The 27,893-nt window shown below is 34.0% G+C and overlaps 1 protein-coding gene across 8 annotated transcripts; it reads right to left on the reverse strand.

Annotated features, from left to right (window-relative positions):
• On the reverse strand, positions 1–26,531 carry LOC105317612 (ATP-dependent translocase ABCB1). 8 transcript variants are annotated; one of them, XM_066073372.1, is made up of 29 exons: positions 26,511–26,531; positions 24,183–24,216; positions 23,192–23,275; positions 22,526–22,582; positions 19,953–20,083; positions 19,379–19,602; positions 18,702–18,826; positions 18,173–18,344; positions 17,622–17,793; positions 16,409–16,533; positions 15,789–15,963; positions 15,005–15,118; positions 14,584–14,694; positions 13,476–13,601; positions 12,723–12,926; positions 10,744–10,914; positions 9,589–9,750; positions 9,246–9,273; positions 6,118–6,254; positions 5,578–5,733; positions 5,074–5,178; positions 4,554–4,715; positions 4,008–4,176; positions 3,407–3,683; positions 2,682–2,838; positions 1,938–2,135; positions 1,540–1,746; positions 1,196–1,342; positions 1–709 (listed from the first exon to the last, which is right to left on the reverse strand). In XM_066073372.1, the coding sequence occupies exons 1-29, from the start codon at positions 26,514–26,516 to the stop codon at positions 503–505; spliced, it is 4,143 nt and encodes a 1,380-aa protein (XP_065929444.1). In that variant the 5' UTR covers positions 26,517–26,531; the 3' UTR covers positions 1–502. The 8 variants fall into 8 exon arrangements, with proteins under 8 accessions (XP_065929444.1, XP_065929443.1, XP_065929442.1 ...); XM_066073371.1 differs by lacking the exon at positions 26,511–26,531 and adding an exon at positions 25,175–25,435 and having other exon boundaries at positions 22,529–22,582; XM_066073370.1 differs by lacking the exon at positions 26,511–26,531 and adding an exon at positions 25,175–25,435.
• Between the last annotated feature and the right edge of the window lie 1,362 nt (positions 26,532–27,893).

Genomic DNA, 27,893 nt, shown 5'->3' on the forward strand with positions numbered 1-27,893 from the left:
GGGGGGGGGGGATTGATTGTAGGGAGTTGAGTGTAGAGGTATGTCAAAATGGGCTATAGTGTTTTCTAAAAGATTCCTTTTTCTAAAATAAGTGAACTAGTATTGATGTTATTAGTACCTACTGCATGTAAGCAAAGGTACTACTAATATATGAAAATATATTTAAAATTATTTTTTTTCACTTTAGGATATTTATTAATCTGTAAAAATCTAGTTCATATCTTTTTTATCATCACAAATCTCTAGTCAAAAAAAGGGAAAAAAAACAACACAAAATAAAAACATCAACTAACATACAATGAAAAATTATCATATTCTAAAGACAAATGTGACACATGTTTGTTTACAGGTACTTTAGTTTCAAACACAGTAAAAATTTTGATTTTCGACTTTAAAAAAAATAATATCTTGGAAATCAACAAAAACTCCTACATTCTGTTTGAGTCATGAGAACAACAGAAAATGGAGTTCCCTATTATTTCTTAGTCATATAATATTAAAATCAACTCTTCCCACGTTTATTTGCAGTGTTGACTAGTCGAGCATAAATTCCCTGTTTGGACATTAAATCTCCGTGGCGACCCTGCTCCGCCACTTGGCCGTGTTTGATGACACAGATTTTGTCGGCGTTCTGGATGGTGGACAGTCGATGTGCAATGACGATACATGTCCTTCCCTGTCGCGCCTTGTCCAGAGCTTCCTGTACGATCTAAAATTTTATGAAAAATTTAAGATATGTGAACATATACATTCCCAGAAAAGTGTGTTTACAAGCATTTTATTTTACATATTGTATACAGGGAAATATTTGCTCCTGTTTTATTTTTGCCACTTTTCTCCTCAATGTCAGCAGACAATTTTAAGACTGGGCAAATTCAAAACAGTTTTAAAATTTCAGTGTTCGTTAGGAAGAGTGTCTATCATATATGTCATTATCTGCACAAATTCAAAATGAGGAGAAACCATTTGCAAGTGTTGAAGGACAAATGAGAAATGGGGCAAAATTACACTGTTGTATAATTATCAAAAGAGATTGAAACAGGTTTGTGTGAAGAGTGCACAGAATCAATGGAGAGAATCCATGGAGATTATGGTTGACAATGAAAACTGAATGCTATTTCCAACTCACAACTTAATAGATCTCAACAGAAGTTTCTTTAAACTGTCTGATGTTAAAGGAGAAAAGTTACACAACCTTTTCACTTTCGGTATCGAGGGCAGATGTGGCCTCATCCAGCAGAAGAATCTTGGGATTTCTGACCAGTCCTCGGGCGATCGCCACTCGCTGTTTTTGTCCTCCGGAGAGTTGTGTCCCTTTGTCTCCACAAAGAGTATCATAGCCCTGAAAAATAAGATTACATGAAATTATCCTTTCTCCATTTTGTTTTTATTTTGCATTAATTAATTCATAGATCCCTCTATGTAAGCTACACCTCAAATTAAGCTAATTATTTACGCCTATTTAGATTTTACAGATTTGTAAATTAAAAATAAAATAAGATTCAGAATTGTGAAAGGTATTCGAAATGAATGATGTACATTGGGAAGTGAAGAGATGAACTCGTGTATATTGGCTTTCCTGGCAGCCTCGATAATCTCTGCCATCGGAACTTCTCGGGAGTTATCCCCGTACGCTATGTTCTCAGCGATACTGCAGTCAAACAGTACTGGTTCCTGGGACACGATTCCGATCTGTTTACGCAGCCATTGGACATTTAGATCCTTCACAAGAATCTTGTCCAGAATCTATAATTGGAAATTTAAAAAAATCCCTTTAATGAATTGGTGGTGATATACATACACTCAGGTTAATTAAATTATTTTATTATTATATCTATAAATTTATTTTCAACACCATATTGTTTACCGGTAAACACATACAGGTTAAATTCAATATTACGTTAAAAAAAACACTGAAAGCAAATAAATATTCCTACCACATCACCAGACTCTGGGTCGTAAAACCTCTCTAACAGCTGCATGGTCGTGCTCTTCCCACAGCCTGAGGCCCCGACCAGCGCCAGGGTCTCCCCAGGGGTCACCTCCAAGTTCAGACCCTGCAGCACCTCCACGTCGGGCCGGGTCGGGTAGCGGAAGTGGACGTCTCGGAATGATACAGCACTGGTGAAGTTGTCCTACAAGGAGAAGTATAGTGTTGAGTGAATTCCTGGTGAGAACGCTGTTCACTAAGAGAGGTAATTCTACTCTATCTTCAGTTAGCAAACTGATCTTGATGGAAAATACATTGTACTGCATTCTAAATATTCTGACAAAAATGAGTTAGTCTAGAATAAAAGCTCTACATACTTGAACAATTGGAGCACATGTCTTCATGAAAGAGATATTGAAGTCCATTGTAATAATATCACATAAAAATTATATATCGATGATCTACCCAGTAATAAGTGACTAAAATGAAAAATTCATAAAGGGGACTTACAACTTTGATTCTTTCCTCGGAGTGTAAGGGTCAATCTTACTAGTAATTAGTTACTATGATAAATTCATAAAGGGGACTTACAACTTTGATTCCTTCCTCGGAGTGTAAGGGTCAATCTTACTAGTAATTAGTTACTATGATAAATTCATAAAGGGGACTTACAACTTTGATTCCTTCCTCGGAGTAAGGGTCAATCTTACTAGTAATTAGTTACTATGATAAATTCATAAAGGGGACTTACAACTTTGATTCCTTCCTCGGAGTAAGGGTCAATCTTGGGCTCTCTGTCCAGCAGTTTAAAGATGAGGGAGGCTGATTTCTTGGCTTTCGCTGCATCGGGGGCGAAGGCGCTGGACTCTCCCATGGCCATGGAACCAAACACTATGGCACTGAACACTCTGAAAAAGTCAATTTTATGTTCCATCGATTAAAAGTTGTGAATTCAATGTCCTTTTTCAACAGCGTAAAGATGAGACTGACAAAATATATGACTTCTGAAACTTTAAAATTTATTAAACTATATAAATATCAAATTGCAATATTTTTCCACAAGGCCAACTATTTATGTATGTTCTGAAAGCAAGTCAGAGACCCAAAAATGTCAACTTTGGGTAGAGAAAAACGCTATATAAAAAGCTCTGATATTACCAATGGGCCAATTTGTTGTAATAATACATATTAATCTTTAAACAGGATAATATCAAGTTATCCACTTAAGGCCACTGAGAGGGTAAAGTGCACACGGAATGAATTAACTGTCAAGCATACCAGTCAAATACTGGTCAGACGACATACGGTCCTCCAATCATACAATCCCATGTTGGCGAACCATTTACCCCAACCCTCATCCATCCCTCAAAATTTTTTTCAAAGGTGATCTAAAAACCCCTTTTTTTTCAACTTACAGACTGAAACACATCAATATGTCATCCTATAAACCCGTTCTCTTTCATTCAAGTGACTTACAGAAACACTTCAGTATAGGTCATCTCATTTTCTTTGATCATGTAGGCCCCGAAATAAAAGGCGGTGGCATAGGCAAAGAACATGACTGCCGTGGACGCGGCGAAGGCAATACCGGTCAGGTGAGATTTGCGGAGGGCGGTTTTGTAGGGCGGTTCGAGCTGCTCGCGGTACATGTCCAGCATCTTCTCCTCCTGGCACAGACTCGCCACTGTACGAATGTTCTCTATCGCCTCTGTTGCAGTCTTCCCTGACTCTTCCAAAGCCTCTTTGTTTTGACCTTGAAGAGTGAAAAATTTGTGGTTTTTTTTAGCATGAAGAGTGTATTACACTATGAAAAGTTAAATTGATTCTTTCACATGGAAAAGTTAATAGTTAACTCAATGCTTTTGACATCGAAGAGATGTTTTATTAATTATTTTAACCTTGAAGACTGATAAATTTAAAAATTGGTTTAGGAGAAGTCATTTGGGGGGAGGGGGAAAAAGAAGATATGGGTTTTAATAAAACATTAGAGCATAAATTTTTTGACGCTAATTACGGTAGATATTTAAAACTAGTGAATAGATTTTAGCATTGACATTTGAGAACAAAATGCTGTTACCAGAAACTCCCTCCAACAACTGCATCTGTAGGACGCCGGCTATTCCAATGATGGGGATAAAGGCCAGGATGACCAAAGTGAGCTGCCAGCCGTAGACGAAGCCGATGATGACGCCCGTACCAATGTTGGCAAAGTTCTGTAGCATGGTGCCGAGTTGGGCTCCTGAGGCCTGTGACAAAATGTGCACAAATTAAAGTCTAATTCTGGCTGTATCATGTCATTTGATTGGCTTAACAAATTCTTAAAAATTAATTATTAAAGAATAAATTTAATTAAAACTTATATATCACAAAAACAAAATGTTTAAATTAACATATAGCAGTTTGCGCCCTATTATGTACCACCTCTTGATTAATATTTATGAAGTACATGTATTACCTCTTGATTAATATTTATGAAGTATTACTTATGTAATTTTCATTAAATGCACGATTAAACATTAAAACATTCATTGATGAAATGTATTGCACTGTACATTACAAAATCAATTCGTAGTGATATAAAAAAAGACACTGGAAATATACATATATTACATAAATGCCTCACCCCCTGGACCTCTGCGGCCTCTGTGGACAGTCTGGTGGTAAGGGCACCTGTCGTGTTCTTTGGATTGTCAAAGTACTCCATGTCCTGTCTCATCAATGCTCGGAATGACGACTGACGGAGTCTCATGGTTAAGTTTTCACCAGATACACTGAAGCAATATCCCTAGGAGATGGAAATAAGGCTTTTTATGATTTGTGTCATGAATTGCAGACAGACAGAAAAAAATATGAAAAGAGAGAGAGAGAGAGAGAGAGAGAGAGAAAGAGAGAGATTGGAACAGAGAAAAATAAAGATGGAGAGAGAGAGACAGAGAGGGACAGAGAGGGAGGGAGAAATTGAAACAGAGAAAAATAAAGATAGACACAGAGAGACAGAGAGAGAGAATTCAAAACTTTAATGTATATAGATCATTCAGCGTATGCTGCATTTGCTATTGACACTCATTAAATACATGCAGTTGTTCAACTTTTATTTGACATTCCATGGGGAAAGTGAAACTTTTTTGGACAGCAATGTTTACCTGAGTAAGGAAGGTCAGAAAGCTGATGACGCCGATTCCAACCATCAACAAGGTCCACATCAACATCTTATCCTCCTGTTCTGACGTACTGGTAATGGCAAATGTCTGAAATGGAGGTTCATCAATTAGCAACTTAACATTACAACATGTAACATTTGTTGACTTAATTAACACATATACAGAACAATGACACAGGCTGATAATGAAAATATCTTTTAGCTAGTTTTAGAACTTTCATACAAGTATTGTATTATAACAATTATCATATGACATGCATGCATAAAGCAGCATTTATGCAGGTATTTACATGATATGCAAATATCATTTAATCTTCATGGATTGTTTTATGCAGATGATCATCTCTACTGTAGGTAATTATGACCTCTCTCTCTCTCTTTTTCTGTGTTTGTCTGTCTGTCTCTCTCTCTCTCTCACACACACACACACACAAACATACTCACAACTATCCATCAAACATTTCAAATTAAGATCCTGTAAACTTACTCCAAGAATTTCAGAGAAGATGATGGCGAATGCTGGCTGTACTCCTCCGTTCATGATGGCCCCCAGACTCCCTAGTAGGATGTAGGGCCACTCCGGGGCGTTCATCTTCATGATCCGCCCAAATCCGGCCTCATCCTCCTCCTTCTTTTCATCTTTCTGTTAAATTCAAATTCACAATTTTTTTTTCACAATTTTTTTTTTTTACTTATAGCTTGTAAAAAATGATCCAGTTTTCTTTATTTTGTTAGATTAATTCATTTGCTAGATAAAAAATTCAAGTTGTTTAAAATATTTTTGTCATTTTCATGGAATGATTCAATTTCAACAACAGATTTGAACAAAAACTATATCAGAATTTATGGAATGTTTTTTTTAATATAGCTTTTCCAAAGCTCTTGGCCTTTACTCACTGAACTTTAAAAAAAAAAAAATAGCTTAAAATTTCTCTTAAACAGCGCAATTATTAGAAAAAAATGTTTGTCAACACTTTTAAATTTTTTTCAAAATTTAAAGTTTTTAAATCCTGCTTCAATAGCTGACCTTATCTTTGTCGTCGTCCTTTTCCTTGGTTTCGTTCTCCTTGGCTGGTAGTTTTTTGACACCAGGAGCATGACCTCCCTTCTCTAGTGTTGTCTTTTCTTTTGATATTCCCACAAATTCTGCAATCAACTCCTCCTCTGTAAAATTATCAAACTGATTAAGTATTTACTTCCAAGTCAAGAACTTAAGAAAATATAGAAAACTGTTTAAAGAATGACCTTCAGAAATTCCTCCTTATAAGAATATTTCAAAATCTACAACGTCACTGGAAAGTGATTTCATGCACGGTTTTATTGAATAAAATTCTTTTTTCAAAGCAAATACATGTATTCTTGAAACGATAGTATTGATTCCTGTTTTAACTTTCTACAGTACTATTTTAGTACTTGTACATCTATGTACATACATGTATTGACAAACGAAATACTAAGCACCACAATGAATGAAAGCATTATGTATACAAACGGTAAACGAACTTTTAATAGCGATGACATTATTTTGCGATTTACCGGAGATAAACTGATTCGCTTCAACTAATTTTCGTGAGTGAGCCTTATACAGACCCATTTTGTTATTACAACCATATGACAAGGGCTGGTTTGCGGCCAGAAATATGCACAACAATGAGGCTCTCATGAATCCCGCAAAATTTTATCAACGGCAAATAAAAGTTGGTTTACTGTGTAAGTATCATATCTAAAATTGTTTGAAAAATCATTTGTACCTGTATATTTTGATATAACCTTAGAATACTTTGTACACAATACTGTAAACGTATATATATTTGGTGTGTAGGATATTTGGGGGAAATTATTTTTGAACAAGTTGGCGCGGATTTGAATTAGCATTTCTCCTTATAACTACTACTTGCAATTGAAGCATTTGTTGACTTGATGTTTCTTTTTTCTTTTTTTTTTACTTGATAATCTTATTGCATTCTTTTAGCAGACACCCATGCATTTACAACAATGATATCCAAGCATATATACTCACCAACTTCATTGAATGAGATGAAAATACATGATATGTGATAGACAATATGTGTTTACATATTTAATGAGCCATATATAGACAATTATCAAAATTTGTTTTAAAAGCATTCCCAATTCAGAGACAATTTCTTCATAGATAATTTATTCATTTGTTGATATTCACCGTGATATAACATTATAATTTAATATGTACCATAACTCAATATAATTTAATAATTATACACTTGTATAACTCGTGATAAACTGTAATTGTAGATATAACCAAACGTGACTAAATTATAGGCCCAATGGAACAGGTGCACAATATTAATGTTGATTGATAATTGTATACAGCACAATTGTAGTACATAATCATCTTCACTAGCCAAGGGTTTCTGATCCGCACCGTTTCTCACGAATGTGAGAAGCGGTGCGGATCAGAAACCCTTGGCTAGCGAAGATGGTACATAATATGCACATGTCACTAAACATGTAATAAATAAATTACTTATTTACTTAGTACATGATTCAATTTTAAGTCCAACTACAAGGACCATGTAATGGTTTACACAACTATACATTTGTTACGAGGAGTTGTAGAATTTACTATAATGTACCGTTACTTAAACCCAACATGCTGTTGAATTAAGTTAACGGAGATCATCCATTAGAACATGTAGCATTATTTTAGTTGATAACTCAAACTGATTGAACCAAATTATTGACAATGACCCTATACTCACACTTGGATAAAATGTCAACATCTAGTAACTCTAAACTTTATTGTTGAAAATCATATTTAATTTCAATTTGAATTTTTTTTATGAAAAATTTCAGCTGAGAATTTTTATATTGAATTCAATATGCAGTAAATAAAGGGGGGATGCCACATACATGTATAAAGATAAATTTTAAAGATTAATTTATACTTGAATGCTTGCTTTTATTGATGAGACAGATTAATGGTCAGTTAGTATCTAGGGTCAATACAATACAACTGTAAACAAATTTCTCCTGTTATGTATGGTTGAACTCTTACCTTCTTTTGCTGATTTTGGACATCCAAATGTTAGTAATTTGTGTGAGGAAAAAAGGCAAAAATGGAGAAAATTTAGTACATGAAATGTCAGATGCTAAAAATGAAATATTTAATGACCCATGAAAGGAACAAGTTAATTAGATTTTTAATTTAAAAAAAATGGAAATTATTTTTCTAGTTTTGTTTCATTTATAAATAATTTTTTTGACCAACTTTACAATATTTTTTCACGCATGTCCAAATATATACACTAGAAAATAATTATATTAAACATTAAATCTAATTAAAAATGTTTTACAATGTAAGTATATGTATAGATACAATATAACTTTAGTTTTTAGCAGTAGGGAGAACAATTAAAATACATGAATTATGCATTGTAAAATTTCATACTTTGAACTCTAGCCACAAATTTTTCAACTTTGTATTTCAATACAATTCACATGTAAACTAAAAACTACATTAAAGCTGTACTGTCCTATTTCATGAACCAATTTTTTAAAAGAAAAATATGTATTTTTTGATTCTTGCACACAAAAAGCATTTATGAAAATGTGATAATTCTGATATTTACAAATATCAAGTTATCTTTTCATAGACAATGAAACTCAAAAAAAAAGGAAAAACAATAAAGGTGGTGGCTCAATTTTCGTGGTTTTCGTGGGAAACCCTCCCCCACGAATTTGCGTCCTCCACGAAAACAAGTTTTGAAAGAGAAACCTTTCTTACCAAAACTGAAAACCAACCCATCCACGAAATTACATCCCCACCAATAAGCAAAAAAACAACAATTCACGAAAATTGGCCCTCATGAATTTAAATGATTCACAGTATAATAATCCTTGAGTTTTTTCTTGCTGTCTACTTGCAAATTTATTTTTTTATGAAAATTAAACAGCATGGCTGGAAACTAATCAAAATTTGGGATTCCAAATTAAACAATACAGCTTTAATCTACATGTGATTTAAATATACTTGGAATTCAAAAATTATCAGTCTTCAGAGTCTGAATTAATGGTCTATACCATGAGGATATATTAGTACAAAACTATATGCCAGTAAATATGTATATCAGTGCTTGGATTATGACTTGATATGAAATTATTCAATATCCTCACCTTCTTCATCCACAGTTTGATTTTTAGTCTAAAAAATGAAATAAAATCATAAGAATATCTTAGATATAAATTTCATTTCTTCATTGAAAAACTGTATAATGCAACTGGAAAATACACTTTTAAACTCCTCTTAAGTTTGAAATACAGTTGGAACACTGGTATCTCGAAAATAATGGATATGTCAAAGTGATTTGTAAGCTAGAACCAACCACTTATTTTTAAAATATTTTACCCTTGATGGCTCAAATACTTGGATATCTTGAAGTTTTTTAACATTCCCATATAATTTGAGATAACAAAGTTTTGACTGTACTTTCAAGGAAATTACACGAAATTAACTTGCCTGCATGCTGACTAGGGTTGCGTACACGCCCCCTTTCTGCATCAGCTGATCGTGGGTTCCCATCTCCTTAAGCTCGCCTGACACAAAACCAGCAATTTTATTTGCGGTTTTGATGGTGGAAAGTCGATGGGCAACCACAATGGTGGTCCTACCAGCACTGGCCTATAGGAGAGGAAAATGTCATAGATTTGTATCATAGTTTTGCTTTGAAGTTGAACGAAATTCTGTGCAACCGTAAATCTACTCTAACAATGTGCATAATGTAACTTAAATGGCCTTCAATAAACCCGATTTTGTCACATGTACTGTAAGTCGTTTAAATTCCACTGTGTTCACATTTTACAATTTCTATTAATTTTAAGTATCAATCGCGATGGTTTTAATTTCACGCGGCTTAAAAATCAATTGATCAGAAAATAAGCATAGAACTGTTTTTTAAAACTAATGATAGTATTCATGATGGGTTTAATTTTGCGGGAAAATATTAAATCGCGAACATAGTGAAATTAAAACCATCGTGATTATTTGCCAATCTATAGTATTTATTTTCTTTCATGAACTTTCATCCTGTTTAAGACCTCTTGCATCACAAATATAGTAACATTGATTTAATTGAATAAAATTGATTAATAGTAATTCACTTGGTCTAACTCCTCCAGTGTCCCTCATCAGACTACAATATTGAGCTAAGTAGCCTTGACTCTGCACCCCACCATGTTTAATTAACAAATAAACAGCATGTTAACAAGTTCATCCAGATATGAACTTGGTTGGTCATGCGATCAAATCCTGTGAAGACTGAATGGCTTCTTAGAAGATTTGATCATGGATACACCAACCAAGTTCATATCCTGGTGAACTTTTTCACATTACTGTTTATTACTTATATTTGCATTTGAAAAAGGCAAACTGTTCAGAATTGTTAAAATTGACAAGATTTTATGTTTTATTACAATAATTCAACCAACAAGCGATAAGCTCGTGCAATAATTACTGTGAAGTCATGAAAAAGTTCACACAGAATGTTTTCGTTATTCTATAGATTCATATAAGGAAACATATTTGCAAATGTAAGTATTGCCTTATGTACTGAGGTACTAAGAAATATTGTCTTATGACTTCAACTTGTCAGCAACATTAAATTTAGTAACTCACCTTGTCTAATGCCTCCTGTACGACCGATTCACTCTCCGTGTCCAGAGCTGAGGTGGCCTCGTCCAGCAGCAGGATTTTGGGGTCCTTGACCAGGGCCCGGGCGATAGCGATCCTCTGTTTCTGTCCTCCACTCATCTGGGCCCCCCTCTCTCCCACCAGTGTCTCATATTTCTATGAAGAAAGAAACACACTCTGTAATATACTTTCCATGGGAAATTAGTGTAACAAGAGGGTTATATCGCATATCTGGTTTACGCGATTATTTAATTTTCACTTTTTTCGCAATCTCTTTAAAATCACAAATAATTGAATACGCAGAAATTATATCCTATATCGTTTTTTAAAAGAAACTGTTCAAATCACAAAAAATAACTGACGCAAATAAAAAGTATCAGATTTTCTTTCCCCATTTTTGCAAATTTTGTGACACGTGAAAAAAACCCTGAATATACTGTATATTGTGGAACCATTATTATTTGTGGGGGGTCAATGTTCATGGGTAGCCAAAATTTTACTGGTTTATGGGGACGTAATTTTGTTTGTTGTGTAATCCGGATAATTTTAATAAATATTAAACAAGTGATTGTGTATAGGTTTGAGGGAATGTAAATTCGTTGGCAATTGGTCCCCTACGAACAATGATGATTTCACAGTATACAGATATTATAAAAATGACAAAATCTATCTGCTACAAATAAATAATATGTCAAGTGTTTTTTGACAAATCACAAATGAAATATAGATGAAAACTAATTTCAAGCAATCTTTTGTTTGAATTTCTACCAAATGGAGAGATTAAAATGAATGACTTTATACTCACAATAAAATATGATTTAATAATAATAAATGTCTTCAATTTTTTTTCCATATGCAATTCTTAAAATGAAAAAATAAACACATTCTATAAAATCAACCTCCACCTCCTCCCTCACTTATTGATGTCATTTTCCCTTACATCCCTCGCTTATTGATGTCATTTCCCCTTACATCCATCACTTATTGATGTCATTACCCCTTACATCCATCACTTATTGATGTCATTTCCCCTTGCATCCCTCGCTTATTGATGTCATTTCCCCTTGCATCCCTCGCTTATTGATGTCATTTCCCCTTACATCCATCACTTATTGATGTCATTACCCCTTACATCCCTCACTTATTGATGTCATTTCCCCTTAGATCCCTCACTTACTGATGTCATTTCCCCTTGCATCCCTTGCTTATTGATGTCATTTCCCCTTACATCCCTCACTTATTGATGTCATTTCCCCTTGCATCCCTCGCTTATTGATGTCATTACCCCTTACATCCCTCACTTATTGATGTCATTACCCCTTACATCCCTCACTTATTGATGTCATTTCCCCTTACATCCCTCACTTATTGATGTCATTTCCCCTTGCATCCCTCGCTTATTGATGTCATTTCCCCTTACATCCCTCACTTATTGATGTCATTTCCCCTTGCATCCCTCGCTTATTGATGTCATTTCCCCTTACATCCCTCACTTATTGATGTCATTTCCCCTTACATCCCTCACTTATTGATGTCATTTCCCCTTGCATCCCTCTCTTATTGATGTCATTACCCCTTACATCCCTCACTTATTGATGTCATTTCCCCTTACATCCCTCACTTATTGATGTCATTTCCCCTTGCATCCCTCGCTTATTGATGTCATTTCCCCTTACATCCCTCACTTATTGATGTCATTTCCCCTTGCATCCCTCGCTTATTGATGTCATTACCCCTTACATCCCTCACTTATTGATGTCATTTCCCCTTACATCCCTCACTTATTGATGTCATTTCCCCTTGCATCCCTCGCTTATTGATGTCATTTCCCCTTACATCCCTCACTTATTGATGTCATTTCCCCTTGCATCCCTCGCTTATTGATGTCATTTCCCCTTACATCCCTCACTTATTGATGTCATTTCCCATTACATCCCTCACTTATTGATGTCATTTTCCCTTACATTAGGTAGAGTTTCAATGAAGTCATGAGCGTTCGCCATCTTGCATGCAGCGATCATCTCTTCATCTGAGACGTCTTCTTTCCCAAAGCGAATGTTTTCGGCGATCGTTGTAGCAAATAAAACAGGTTCCTGACTGACAATCCCGATATGTGTCCTCAGCCATTTCAGATTCAGGGACTTGATATTGTTGTTGTCCAAACAGACCTACACAAGTTGTCAATGAAGAACAGATGATGCAAGTAACAGATTTATAAATGATCATGTAAAGTTTCATTCTTTATAAATGAGTGTTCTTAATTGGGCAGACAAGCATGCATGATATTACAATATGACTTTGAGGTTAATCAGTACAGGTATTATTGATTTGACACAATTTAGCTATATTTTGAATTTTAACAATATCTTATAAAGTGAAACATGGAGAATGCATATAATAAATGTAAACTACTGTCCAAATCAGTGTAAAAACTTGACCTAGTGAAATTCTAATTGATATCATAAGCTAGAATGCAGTCAAATATTATAAGAGTTGAAAATAGATACTGTAAAATTCCATGTCAAATCGTGAGAAGCATAGCTCGCGGATTTTAAAATCTCACTTTTATTTTTTGGAAAGAAAAAAACTGTATGGAATTATGATAAAAAGCCTTCACAATTTCATATTATTGCGATTTGGTATACTAGTAATACCGTTGAACCGCGAAATTAAGTACTCACGTAAAATAAGGAATCTACTGTATAACCAAGACTTACCTCTCCTTCCTCTGGGTCGTAGAAGCGTTGTAGAAGCTGTATGATGGTACTCTTACCACAGCCACTGGAGCCCACCAGGGCCACCGTCTCCCCTCTGTTGATTTCTAGGGAAACACCTTTTAGAACCTGAGTGAAAGGATGATATAGATACATGTATACTGGTATTGTAAGGTGTAAAAAATCCTTTTTTATCACATGTTTATCCCAATATACGGTGGATATCACTCATGGGATAAATTTTTGATATTCCACTGTGTGTTCTTACGCCACGTGACGTCATAGTTAATCATTACGTAGGTTTAGACGGTTGATTGACGTAGAATGAAAAAGTAAATAATTAATTCAGTTGAGGGGTGTTGAGACATAAATTTTAAACATTTAATGTTGTTTCAGTTATTTGTCATGAATTCATTAAAAAAATGTTCGAAAATGAATGTATGTTTGTTATACTTTAAGGAACTTTTTTTCCATGCGTAACGTTGTTGACGTGTTGTAAATAATGTGTTGTGCGGCTCACAATCACAATTTTTACAGAAAAAGTTGGGATTAACAAAATACTTCGTAAAACATGTGATAAAAAGAATCTCTCATGATTTGCGATGGTATATGATTTTTATCCAACTCGTTGTGTGTTTTCTATCCCCTCGCCAAGGCTCGGGGATAGAAAACACACAACTCGTTGGATAAAAATCATATACAATCGCAAATCATGAGAGATCCTATATTTATAAGGAGGAATACTCTCACTTGAGTGTTTGTTCAAATTTCAGAACAATGAATGAAAGGATAATATAGAATACGTGAATAAAAAGGTACAATGACTCTTTTTATAAGGGAGATAACTTTCACTTGAGAGTTTGACCTTTAAGGTATTTATTAGTGAATTAAATGGGGGAAAAATCATTCTAACCTTCTAACACTTACAAATGAAGTATTTTTTTGTTAGCTAAGGCTATTAAAGGGAAGAACAGTAAAATCATTTAAATAAATGATAAAATTTCCATTACAAATGAGTAAATCTTTAAGACTAGTTTTATAATACGAATCATTTTCTGTCATGTGCAATTCAAAAGTGTTCAAAAACCCTGTGAACTGCCTTCCGTCTTACCTGAACTTCTGGTCGGGCGGGATATCTGAACTTCACATTCCGTAACTCCACACTCCCCAGCATTTCCTTCGGTTTTAAACCTTCGTCACTAGCAGAATCAATGTCAGGTACCTAAAACAGGGAAACCATTCTTATCAACATAAGAACTTAAATAATTGTGTAAGGTATCAAGTCTTTAGAACAAGTCAATAAAGCAAATCATCAAGGAACTTGTGATATTAGGGACCTAACCTTTATTTGAAATGCATAAATGTATGACTAAATGAGCAGAAAACCACTCCAAAAGGTAAATTAATCATAAAGAACTCATGCTATGAGGGAGTTCGCGGTAAAAACAGAGTTTGAGTAGAAAACCAGTAAAAAAAACCATTATTGGTTAAATACATTTCAAGCAAACTAGTACATATTTAGATAAACTTACACTGTCAATCATCTTGTACACATTGAAGGCGGCCCCTCGGGCCTCTGAAAACTTGCCGAGAGGGGGCGTGGCATACCCCAGAGAGAATGCTGCTATCATGATGCTGAAGAACACCTGATGGAAAAAAGATTAGTGGATTATCATTTGTTTACTGTGAATTATAATGTTTGCACATTGATGTTGTTGAGATAAACCAGATATGTAATAAAATTTTCAAACATGTATTACATGTACGGTACATGCAATAACTTTATTTTTTTTATGCATTACATTTTAAAGGGCAATAAGAATATTTGCATTAATTGTATTAAAAGGCTGAATGAAATAGAAATACAGATATAGGAGTGATTAAGGTGGTATGGGACACCTCCATGTTGTGATAGATACTTACAATTGACATAATAAAATCAAGCATAATTTTATAAACTTGCTAAAAAAAATTACTGAACAGTGCAGCGCAATAGGTTTGAGTGTTAACTACAAATCTGTAAGTCATGAGTTCCAACGGGGTTTTTTTTTTTTTTTTTTATCAATTTTAACCTTTCCGAAAACTTTAAAACATATATATAAAATATATATGGTCAAATATTGTAAAATTTTAAAATGGTGAAAGTATTTTGATTATAATGTACTTTTGTTCCCATTAATATCCACAGGTGTCCCTTATTACCTTAATAAGTATTTAGAATTTCTTATGATTCACGTGAGAGATCTGTTAATATCAATAGTCAACAACAATCCTAGTATTATATTGAGAATAAAGAGGGACGGGGAAAAAACCTACGATGAGGACATTTCCTGGATTGTAATCGTCATCCTCCCGCACCATCTTGGCACCGTACCAGAAACCAAACCCATAGACGGAGAACACAATGAAGTAGATGATTCCCATAGAAAATCCCACTGTGATCCCTTTCTTGATCCCAGATCCCTTGGCATCATTCAGATGTTTACTGTACCTACAATGAAAAAATTTATCATAGATACATAACAGTTGCTATCTGATGACGTAGTGTTTTTCTTATTTTAATAATAAATAACATTATCATGCACCCTCTATTCTTTTGCACCACCTAGTAAATCAATGTTTATATTTATGATTATTTGAACATATACTCTCTCTCTCTCTCTTTCTCTCTCTCTTTCTTTCTCTCTCTCTCTCTCTCTCTCTTTCTCATGATATACATGTATAGATGAATATTTACATATACCATATATCTTCTTTGCATAACCAAGACATTTCCATTAATTCTTTCATTGCTTGTCTCGGTCTGTCTGCCTGTCAATTTGTCTGTCTGATTCTCTCTCTCTCTCTCTCTCTCTCTCTCTCTCTCTCTCTCTCTCTCTCTCTCTCTCTCTCTCTCTCTCTCTCTCTCTCTCTCTCTCTCTCTCTCTCTTCCCTACCTCTCACACTCTTTATCCTGTCCCCCAAAAGCCACCACGGTCCGTATGGCCCCCAGCACTTCATCTGCCACCGCCCCTGCTTTAGCGTAGGCATCCAGCCCTTTGGAAGATGCTGTTGAAATCATCTGGTCAATTGTTCAATAAAAAGAGAAAATTATTAATGAACTATTGTAAAATTAACATGCAAATTTTATGTAGTAAAAGATTTATAATCTACCGGTAGATTTGAAAAATATCTTGTACGTAGTATGTGTACTCCTAATTTCATTGATTGCCATATAAAAATTATCTAAAATATGAATTAGAAATAATTGTAAATTACAGATGCAATGGTGACCAGAAAATTTTTTAGAGTGGAAATTTACAATAATTCAGGAATTGGACACCCACATGTAAGTTTTAACAGGTGATCAATTGATCTAAATCCGATTCACTACTAGACAAAACAATATTCAAGCTGGATTAAATACTTTTAAATCACCATTTTGTAAAGTTTTGGGTGTCATGATAAAAGTAGGTCGCTAAGGGCACTTACTACACACTAATAAATATTTCTGATAAAGAAAAAATAATACAGAAGACCTTTAATTTACACAATGAAGATCAAAGGAGAATGTAGTCAAGGATTTGACATTAACGTAGGCTTTTAAAATTGTTTGTTTGGCCTATAAGTCTAAGACTGATGGAGAAATGACTCAGAATTTTTCCGGACATTCTCAGTATTAATTTTTTCTTAATACAGTCATAAAATTATTTTTTCCCCCATTTAATCAAACAGAGTGAATTCTCAAAAGTTTTTAGAAGGTAGCTTTAACTGCTATAAAATCATGAATAAGTTAGATAACTGTATGTGTTTCACCAGCTTTTATTCTTCATCACTAAAGATTTGCGATTATATTGTCATCCTGTACATTTCTCAACTTAAGCAAGTCTAGATCTTTCCACTTTTGTTAGATATTTCAAAAAATATCTTGAATCGAATATATTCGCATATATATGTGTATTTAAGAAGCTGGATGTTAAAAAAATTACCCATTAGATTTGCGTGGAGATTTTAAATATAATAATTTTTACCATATACATTTAGCATAGAAAAAGTTCAAATATTTCAGATCAATTAAAAAATTGAATATTTTTCTATATCTCTATACAGAGCTCTTCATCTAAAGGAGATTAATATGGTATAAAAATGGTCATAAGCCCCCTTAATTACCTTATCCTGAATAAGGGCGGCTATCATGATCAGCGGACCAAAGGCCAGAATGACCAGGGTCAGCTTCCATCCATACACGAAGCCGATGATCACCCCAACGATAAATGAAGACATCCACTGGAAGAAGATCCCCATCTTGTCTGCTATCCCCATCTGGATCTTGTTCACATCTCTAGAATCACAGTATTGAAAGTACTGAATGTGTAAAAAAATTTCAACAGGTTGAAAATGTTTGTACTTTTGATCAGATATAGGTACATTTATCAAATAAATGACTTGGTTTTTGAATTATACCAACCGTGTTTGTCACATGTTTAAGTTTCTAAGTGAATTGTCAACTTTATCAAATTTATGTCCAGTAACTTGTTATGGGAAATATTTACTCACAGTGATGAGTTTCATATACATGTAACTTGTCCTATTAACTTTCAGTCTTGCTACTTGCTATGCAGACTTTACTCACCCTGTAAGTCTAGTGTTGAATTTTCTTATGACTTGTTTTCTTGACTAATTATGCACACTGACTTGTTTAATATGAGGACTTTACTCACCCTGTAAGTCTAGTGTTGAGTTCCCCGGAGTCGTGAGTATCAAACCAGCCAATCTCTTGTCTCATGATGTTCCTGAAGAAAGCAATCCGGATCCTGTGTGTCTGTCTCTCAGCGGCCGTCGCCCAGCAGGCAAGCTGGAGGTATCCGAATACCAGGACCCCTCCACCAATACCTGTATGGATAGAGAGACACAATGGGTAATTTCAAGACATATAATATTTCATATGATTAAGAGGGCTCGGTGGTCATGGCCATTTTTAGACTGTATTGATCTCCATAAGATGGAGAGCTCTATATAAAAAAATATGAAAATACCCAAATTTAAATGGTAAAATGTATCTATTTATTCTTTACTAAATACCTATAATAGTGTTCTTTACTAAATACTGGTAATAGTTTATAGCTCAATCCAGCCCTCTTAACAGCTTTTCAATGGTATAGTTTCAGCAAAATATTGTAAGTTGCTGCATTCAAAGCATATAAAATTTCATATAATTCATAGTTTTTTCTATGACCTTGCATGACCTACCTATGTAATAATATACAAAGACTTTCATGGTCTCCAGTAGATCTTCAGATACAGCCTTATCAAGAGCACTGAAGTCTGTAACATTGTAGGGAGACGCCTGAAGGGCTGTTCTGTGTGTATTAGTGCTGAAAAAAAATCCAAGAAAAACAATTTATAAAAGACAAAATATGGCACAAACCCCCCCCGCCCACATAATTATCTGTATTTGTTTCTAAAGAGAAAAAATACATGTAGTTGCGATACAATGATGATGATGTTGATGAACATTGTTGTGGCTATGGTGGAAGAATGATGATGGCTTGATCATGAAACTGCTTCTGCTGCACACTACTGCTGATGATGATGATAAACAATTACGAAAATGATGATCCTGATGATGATGTAGAGAATGATTATGATGAAGATGGTGATGATGATGATGAGGAGGAGGAGGAGGAGGAGGACGAGGAGGAGGAGGAGGAGGAGGAGGAGGAGGAGGAGGAGGAGGAGGAGGAGGAGGAGGAGGAGGAGGAGGAGGAGGAGGAGGAGGAGGAGGAGGAGGAGGAGGAGGAGGAGGAGGAGGAGGAGGAGGAGGAGGAGGAGGAGGAGGAGGAGGAGGAGGAGGAGGAGGAGGAGGAGGAGGAGGAGGCAATTGATATGAAAATGAGGTTGATATGATAATCAAAATACAAAATTACTTGAGAATGGCTGGGTCTGACACGGCCTGTGCTATTGTTATGCTAACAGTTGCTAGGTATGCTGATATACTGAGGAGCCAGTTGTAGTAGATGCCAGAGTTCACAAAGGTGTTTGTCATGTCTCCAAAAACGATGATCATGGAGGGCAGGGCAGCACCGTGACAAACGGCACAGAAAGAGCCGACGAACATCAGGAAGTAGTCGAAGCACGTCCCGTACTTAAACTGTAACAAAGAGGTGTTAGATATTATCACACAACTGTATAAATAATATGTATAATATATATGTATAATATATATAATACAATCTATATACAGTGTTTTGTTCATAACACTAAAGTGCCAGCATGTTCTTATTACAAGTACATGTATATAGATCATCTTAGTTTGAATTGAAAATCCGCCAAAATGTAAAGCACTGTTATAATATCATACCTACTTCTTCTTTGAATAAAATTTGCAAAAAAATTTAAAAAAATAAACAAAAGACAGCACGTTTTCCAATTTTTTCCTACACACAAGGATTTTAAAAATACCCTACTTGGAATACAAATCGAATGGATTTTTTTACTCACTATTTCTAAAGGTCCAACCATTTTCTGCTCCTCTTTCTTCTCTTCCTTCTCGCCATCTTTTGTACTTTTGTTTTCTTCATCCACTACTTTTCCGTTAGCCACATCTGTTCCATTTTCCAAATCCTTTTTATCTGTCAGTGAGATTTAATATACACACAAGATTTTATCATTTATCTAACTACACATAAACTTATACTTTTTAAAACACTACGTCACAAGATCGCGATTTAAATGTTTTGTTAGCTCAGTTGTTAAAGTATTGGGCTTCTGAATCGCAGATCATGAGTTCGAATCTGCCTGGAGCTTTTTGTTCATGTTAACTGAATTAAATTTTTGTAAATGTAATTTTTCTTCCAAAATTGCGCATTTTTTTGCCTATTAGACTTAAATACTTCTTATCCATTATGATATCTATCATAATCAAGTAATTTTCTGCTGATTTGAAAAAATATTTCACGGTGTAGTGAGCCACCTTAAGTACCGGTTATATTAATCTTTGAATTTACATGTTCATGGAGGAAATACAGTAATCACAGGAAAATGTTCGCTTTTCTTTTGATTTTTCGCCCCTTCCGCCATCGTTGTCAGCAGGCAATTGTAGACCAGGCAAATTTTAAACAATTTTTAAATAACTAATAATAAGTTAAAATAAATTAAATAAGATTTAAGAGCGAAAATAACACAGGGCAAAATTAACACTGAATACAGTACTGCATTACTGTAATATAAGTGCTGTAAATGAAAAAGTGGTTTTTTGTAGAATTTAAAATCTCTTTTTCATTTTTTCTGAAAGTATGGTAGCTATAATTACTAACTACATGTATTATAATTGTTCCTCACATTTTAATACTTTCACAATATTTAATAATAAAATTTGGAATCAGGAATTCGGTACATGCTTAAAATAAGGTATACCGGTACTACCGAGAGTTGTACATATATATGTAGTATTTTTGTTACTCTCTTTAATTCACTTGCTGTTGGATAACTGCATGATCTCCAACAATTAAAAATTTGTTGACAAATATTGATTTATTAATTATATTTCAGTAAATTAAGGAAATTAAAAGACACATAGACATATAAATCAATTCAGAATTATTTCCTCCCTATGATTTTTATTCATTCACATAGTCTAAAAAAAAAAAATTAGGTGCAGATAACAAAGTCACTGTGGTTCCTGTAATACCATGAGTAATATTATTGGGGATAATTTTTTGTTGAAGTAGTTCTAAAAAAAAAAAATCATAGTTTCCAGAACATGCAAACTTGTGGCCATTAATTGTATCAATTTACACTTAAACATTCAATTTAGCTGCTAAAAAAATAAATGATTAATAAAAAAATTCATGAAAATTGGTATTAAATGGATTTTGCTGATTAAGCTAAAAGTCCTAGTTCTTTGAGTGGGGTTTAGACTTGTTATATGCATGGGACTATCAATTATACAGATTTTTATCTCGGAGAAAGCCGTAAATTCTCAACAAATCTATAAGGCTGTGCTTGTGTGTGCACTTCAGTCAAAATTTATATGAGTAATAAAAGGTCATGATGCCTTTCGATCAATATACACTATAAATCATACAGGGAGATTATTTCACAACAGTTAAATTAGTAGAAATGAAAGTTGGTATCAAGTAATATTCCTAAATGCTAAATTGTTAGTTTTCAGAGCTTTGCAGTGCAGCGAGCATAGATGACACACAAGGAAAAGAATGAAGAAAAAAATTCAAACAAAAAATCTATTCTTATAATTTTTTTGTCCTGATAGTGAAATATTTACATTTTCAGCTGTCTTTGACGGTGATAACATTACGAATCAATTTTGAAGCCTATAACCCAATAATTTCATGAAAAGCTGAGCAACTCAAATTGGTGTGTCTTACAGCATATAACTGAAACAAGGTAAATATATATTTATTTTTTTCATTTATTATATTACCATCCAAGACAGCTAAGTAATCATGAGTAACAAATGTATCAAATGGTAACGAAATAATTACATATTAAGTAACCAAAATTTAAATAAGATATAAAGACCTTGAGGAATCTCAAGTGATGAAGTATATTGTACAAATACATCATATACCATAGACGTATAGATGTATATGTACAATAAAACATAAGGTTTTAGTTTACACTAAAGATGAATTGAAGAAGGATGTCAAATCTATACTTTTATCTACATATATATACATTGAATTATACCATAAAATGTGCAACTTTGGCAGGTGTTGTCAATTTTATGCGATTTATGTAATATCATTTCATTAATATTTTGCCACGTGTACTGATAATACTGGCAATTTCCTATTTTTTCTTAAAATGCAAAAGTTAAATTTTTGCACCTTTAAAATTTTAGCTATTTGGAAGTAAAAACACCGTCCAAAATCACCCATTGTAAGTAATACACCTAGTAATAAGTTCAACATCCACCATAGCCCTCACATAGTATATCGCCTTAGTACGAAGATCTAGGTACAGAAATTGTTCTAAGTATAGGGTGCTTTTCTACAAAGGTCACCATCCCGGGTCAAAGATCGACCCTTGACCTTGACCCTACATGAACTTACCACCACTCTCACCAATTGGAGGAAGGGGGGACAAATTATTTGTCTTTTTTCCTTTTTCTGTCAAAATGCCAGGGAGTTATGTGATCATTGAAAGTACATGTGTATATATATAAGAAATATATACCATCAATACATGTGATTAATATATAATTATGTATTTATTTGCTCATCATTACCACTGTAATTGATGAAAAGCAATATTATATCATAAACACGGTATATCAAAAAAAATAACTGAATTATTACCATGAGCTGCAAGGACCATTGCGTCAGTAAAGATCTGATCAAATCATAATCTTGCACCATAAAAGAATCATGTTAATTATTACAGATAGACTCTCGAATTTACATGATTTTCAGAAGACTCATACACTTATAGCTTTTCTCGCTCCAATTTAGTCCTTAATTTGTATTCAAAACCCTTTCCGTCCTTTCCTTTCCCGTCCTTTTACCCCCCCCTTCCCACTTTCCCATTTCATCATTATATTGCCCCTTTGCCACCCCTTTCAACCATAGAAAGAAAATCTGATTCAAGTTAAAGGGAACTTTTCTTAAATTGGAAACAGAAAATTTTTTGGATATATTTTTTTAAAATTTTTACAATTGGGAGGCTTTCAGAGGGATCACGAATGAATAGTATTGCATTCAGCTACCATCTCCTCTTACCTATGGGTGGAAGACTTGCTGGTAATATCCCTTCTTTGCGAGGAGAGCCGTTTTCTAAGGGTGGTAACTCTGATTCAACGTTGTCTGTACAGGGTGTATAAAACATGGACAAATAACATAATGAATTCAGGTATTTCTTTAAAAAATGTTTGTTTGGAATTGCCGCCTGGAGGTTTCTAGACCTGGGAGGGAGGGGGGGGGGACATTTTTTGTAATTTTTCACACCTGGATGTTTGACTCATCAAAAATGGGTAAAAAATAAAAATTTCCATACTAAAAAAAAAGTTTTTAATATTTTGCAATTAAAATTTTATCAGCAAGGGGTATTTCAATGAGGCGGGAGGCAATTCCAAACAAACAATAATTTTATTTTTTGCATCAATAAATGCAGTTGAACTTTTTCAAAAAAGGGCATCTTTCAAAGTATCCATACATGACTCAGCATAACTTTTTTTCTCAAATCAGGAAGTTTATTAGGTTGAGTTCTTGAAACATGGATGCATTTATTTCAAACTTAACCCAGACTGCTGAAAGCCTAGCTGATATATATATTGTAATCACTTTATCCTGACGTTTATCCTGACGTGCTACTGTAACAAATAAAATTTGCATTTCAATGCATGCAGCATTTCATACCAATCTTAAACTTTGATCTAATTTTTTTGCAATTGTAACTCAATCAACTCAAAATGATTAAAGCAATGGTTGTTTGATTGGGTAGCTTAGAAAATTAGCTACAAATATCTCAAACAATTAAGAACATTTGGGAATTAATTGCAGTGCACCAGTTTTATGCACATTGTGAAAAATAAAGCTGATCTTTAGCACAAATCCACACTAAAGCTGTCTCACCATAGCCTTGCTTTAATTTGTTAGCTAAAAATAATGGTATGTTGTTAAATGTTCAAACTGTTTGTTTCAATGATCTTATGCCATGATGGCATATGTGTACATTTTTTTAAAGAAAATTATACCATAAAATGATATTTACCATCTAGAGGAGCTACTTTGTTGTTTGATTTTTCCTGCAATAAAAAAAAGTGGTCATTAAATTTTTTTCTTTGAGAAAATTTAAGAGAAGAAATCTAATACAATCTCTCTCTCTCTTCTCTCTCTCTCTCTCTCTCTCTCCATATGGAATCTTTGGCAAATTTGAACAGCGAATACAAACATTACAGAATGCATTATAAACTCAATTTATTCACTGAAATACACACTTTCAATTCAATACAAAAGTCAAACAATTCAATTCTAAAGAAAAATCAATCGTGCTAACTGGACATAGGGTAAGTGTTAAAGAGATTCTAGGCCTATGACATGGTCACCGGTGTTCTTTAAATATTTAATGTTGGACTTATAAGCAGCATTTGGATTTAAAATTTAATGTGGCAATTAATTCATCTAACGTTAGGCTTAAAAGACGGTAGTCATTTTAAAATAATGGCATGATTTGCCTAACGTTACCTGTAATATCATCATCGAAATGGAGATGAAAAAAAAAAAGATTTGTTGCCAAGGGGAATAACTCTATTTCCAACGGATGCTGAACCACATAGAGTGCTACTGCAGTAGAGCTTAAGCCTAACTTCCAATAATGCATGGGAATTTAGATGTTTCAGCATATAGATATTACTTTTAAATAAACCGATATATCATTAGATCTATTATAATTAGTTTTTGTTTTAAGTTTTATTGATCTGTTTCTTTGAAAACACGGCACAGGTTGCGCAATATATCAGCTGGATCAAAATAAAAAAAACAAAAATAATGTCAAGCACTGTTGACGATCGAAATTTAAATCCTATGATTAAAATAGGCAACAGCCATATATCTATTTTACACAGTAGCGATATAATACAGACGCATACAATTGATTAATACCTCTAATTAACCCATCTACGTGTAAATATTCATAGAGCATCCTCATCTTTCATAAGGCTCAACGATTACGAATGTACACATGCATAATATACATGTACCTACCTCGGGCATAGTGAAGTAATGCAGTCAAATATCCCTCAAATTATAATTTTTCTAATTCATTACTCAGTGTGCAATCAACGATCTTAATTAATGAAACACAGGCACGGAACCTGCAGGTGGACACAGATTGTATAAGACTGGCCTTCGCAACACTTCAGCACACACAGAGTACTGGTTTTCTACCCCAGTGCTTGCCGTGTTGCGGTGTACTGGTTTTCGACCCGGAGTACACCATGTGTACACTGTCAAGTTCTTTTCCTGTTCTTATATTGATTTCTTGTAGCGCTTTAAAGGCCAGTTATAAATATAAATCCGTATCGCGTACGTCACAAACTCATTAAATGCCCTTTGAATACAATACCAGTATCCATGTATTGTAACTAATCGTCTTGAGATTAAATTATAAAATGACAAATTCTTCCTTTTTTTAGGGGGGGGGGATATTATCATATATATATCCGTATATTACGTGGTTCATATTTAGCAATATGCAGCCTCCCATGAAGGTTATGTTAATTTTCCCATACATGTATGCATTACATGATTCTCTCTCTCTCTCTCTCTCTCTCTCTCTCTCTCTCTCTCTCTCTCTCCCTCTCTCAATGTTGCACAGCAGGCAAAACTAATTATTACCAACGAAATTCATAATTGCTGAAAAAAAAAATTCTTATTCTTTTGTAAAATGACTTGTTAAATTCTTGTGTAAAATGTATCTTTTTAAAAGAAGTAAAAAGACTGAGTCATGAATACATGTATGTGAATCAATATGAAAATCGCACAGAGCTGATTATCATTTTTTTACTGAAAAGATTATTATTGATAAAATGAATGTACAACGATGGAAAATACTATCGATCGAGCAAAGCAAATTTGCAATTAATACATGTATAGACAAATGGAATAATGTGTACAGTTGAAAAATTATACATGTATATCATGCAAAAAATGATATTGGAGATGCATGTGAATTACAATAATATGATACGTTCATTTTTTGATTAATATCACTAGATATAAAACGGCAAAGCAATTCAAGTGTTTATTTTAAAAACCATTTTTTTGGGGTGCAAAAAGAAATTAAGGAAAAGAGAGAAAAGAAGTGACCATAAGTTGCCGTTAATTATTAATAACTTTTGCAGACTCATTTTAAAATATAATTAGTAAGAGGACCCAGGTTGGTACCCACATTTTGTACATTCCTTTTGACATCGTGCCTATACCTTCTCTATGAGGCTGTGCGCAATGAATGAACGAACGAACGAACGAACGAACGAACGAATGAATGAATGAATGAATGAATGAATGAATGAATGACGTTCCCACTTCAAGTACTTACCTGCATCTTACACTGAAAGAGATTCTACTTTTCTCCAGGTGATTGGATATACTTATATACTAATCATGCAAACGTCGCTACAATTATAATTAAACTGCCTCTGACATTGCATGGCGTTTTATATATGGGTATATATATGTTTGGGTACAAATTTTCAGAATTCATGCATATGCAAATGTTTGTGATAATGCAACATTATTTGAACGCGCTTAGTCATACGGGGGTTTCCATTCGTGTCTGGCGCGCGCATGTACCCTTTTACACGTGCGTGTTCTGCAGTTGAAAATCTAGTACAGCTATAAAAAAAAATCCTGGATATTTAACTATACGTTTCGTATTATTTATCTAATGGGCTGTCATTCTATTATTCCTCAATGGGTTAGCAGTTCGAGAGAAAAAATAAAAATCATTATAATCAACTTATTTCATTTGTTGTTGGGGGAACAAATGTTATATTCTTATCAACGTTAACTGATATATTTGGAATTTCCTTAGATGTCTAAATTGATTTTTATGTTGTGGTTCATGCTCTATGCATGGTTATTTCTTGATTATGTTGGAAATGTTGAATTCATCGGGTGACATGCAGTAAATACAAAATTTACATTTAAATTTTGTATTTACTGCATGTAAATTTTGTATTTACTGCATGTAAATTTTGTATTTACTGCCACCAGGTCAATTCAAAATTTACAACATGACAGTTACCAAAGCTAGGAACTAATGAATGTACGCTGTAATCAGGGTTGGCGCAGAAGATAATTTTTGTTTTCTTTAATTGTTTTTTGTATTTTTTTTTCGGAGGGGGGGGGGTATGAAAGAGGAAGAGAGAGAGAGTATTCTATACCATCTATGCCAAGGGTTCTCGGTCCACTCCGTTTCCCATAGACGTTTATGGGGAGCAAAGTGGACCAAAAACCCTTGGCTAGCGAAGATGACAATTAAATTGTTGATAGTATTGTGAAAATGTTTAGATATAAACTTCATTAGAAATAATGAAAATATATATAAATATCATATTAGCTCTCTCAAGAAATAGCATAATACAGACATATTGTATTTATAAATTACGTCTTAGTTTTATTGTTCAACGCGAAAACTTTCACTTAGCCTTTGGTGTACGCGGAAATATTTGGTTACAAATGCATCGCACATAAATCTAGGAAATATTGGAGATTTTTAATATACCAACGGAAATGATGCCCTCCATGCCCTCCTCGCCATACATCCACCCTTAAGATGATTTCCTGAATTTTTGAAACATTTAATGAAACATTCATTAAGATGATTAAGATGTAATTTTGACAGTGCCCCCCCCCCCCCTCAAAAAAATACATCCGGAAAAAGACGAGTTACTGTAACAATTTTAATTTTATCATGTTT

Source organism: Magallana gigas, chromosome 10 (assembly GCF_963853765.1).
Source record: "Magallana gigas chromosome 10, xbMagGiga1.1, whole genome shotgun sequence".
NCBI classification, from domain to species: Eukaryota; Metazoa; Mollusca; class Bivalvia; order Ostreida; family Ostreidae; genus Magallana; species Magallana gigas.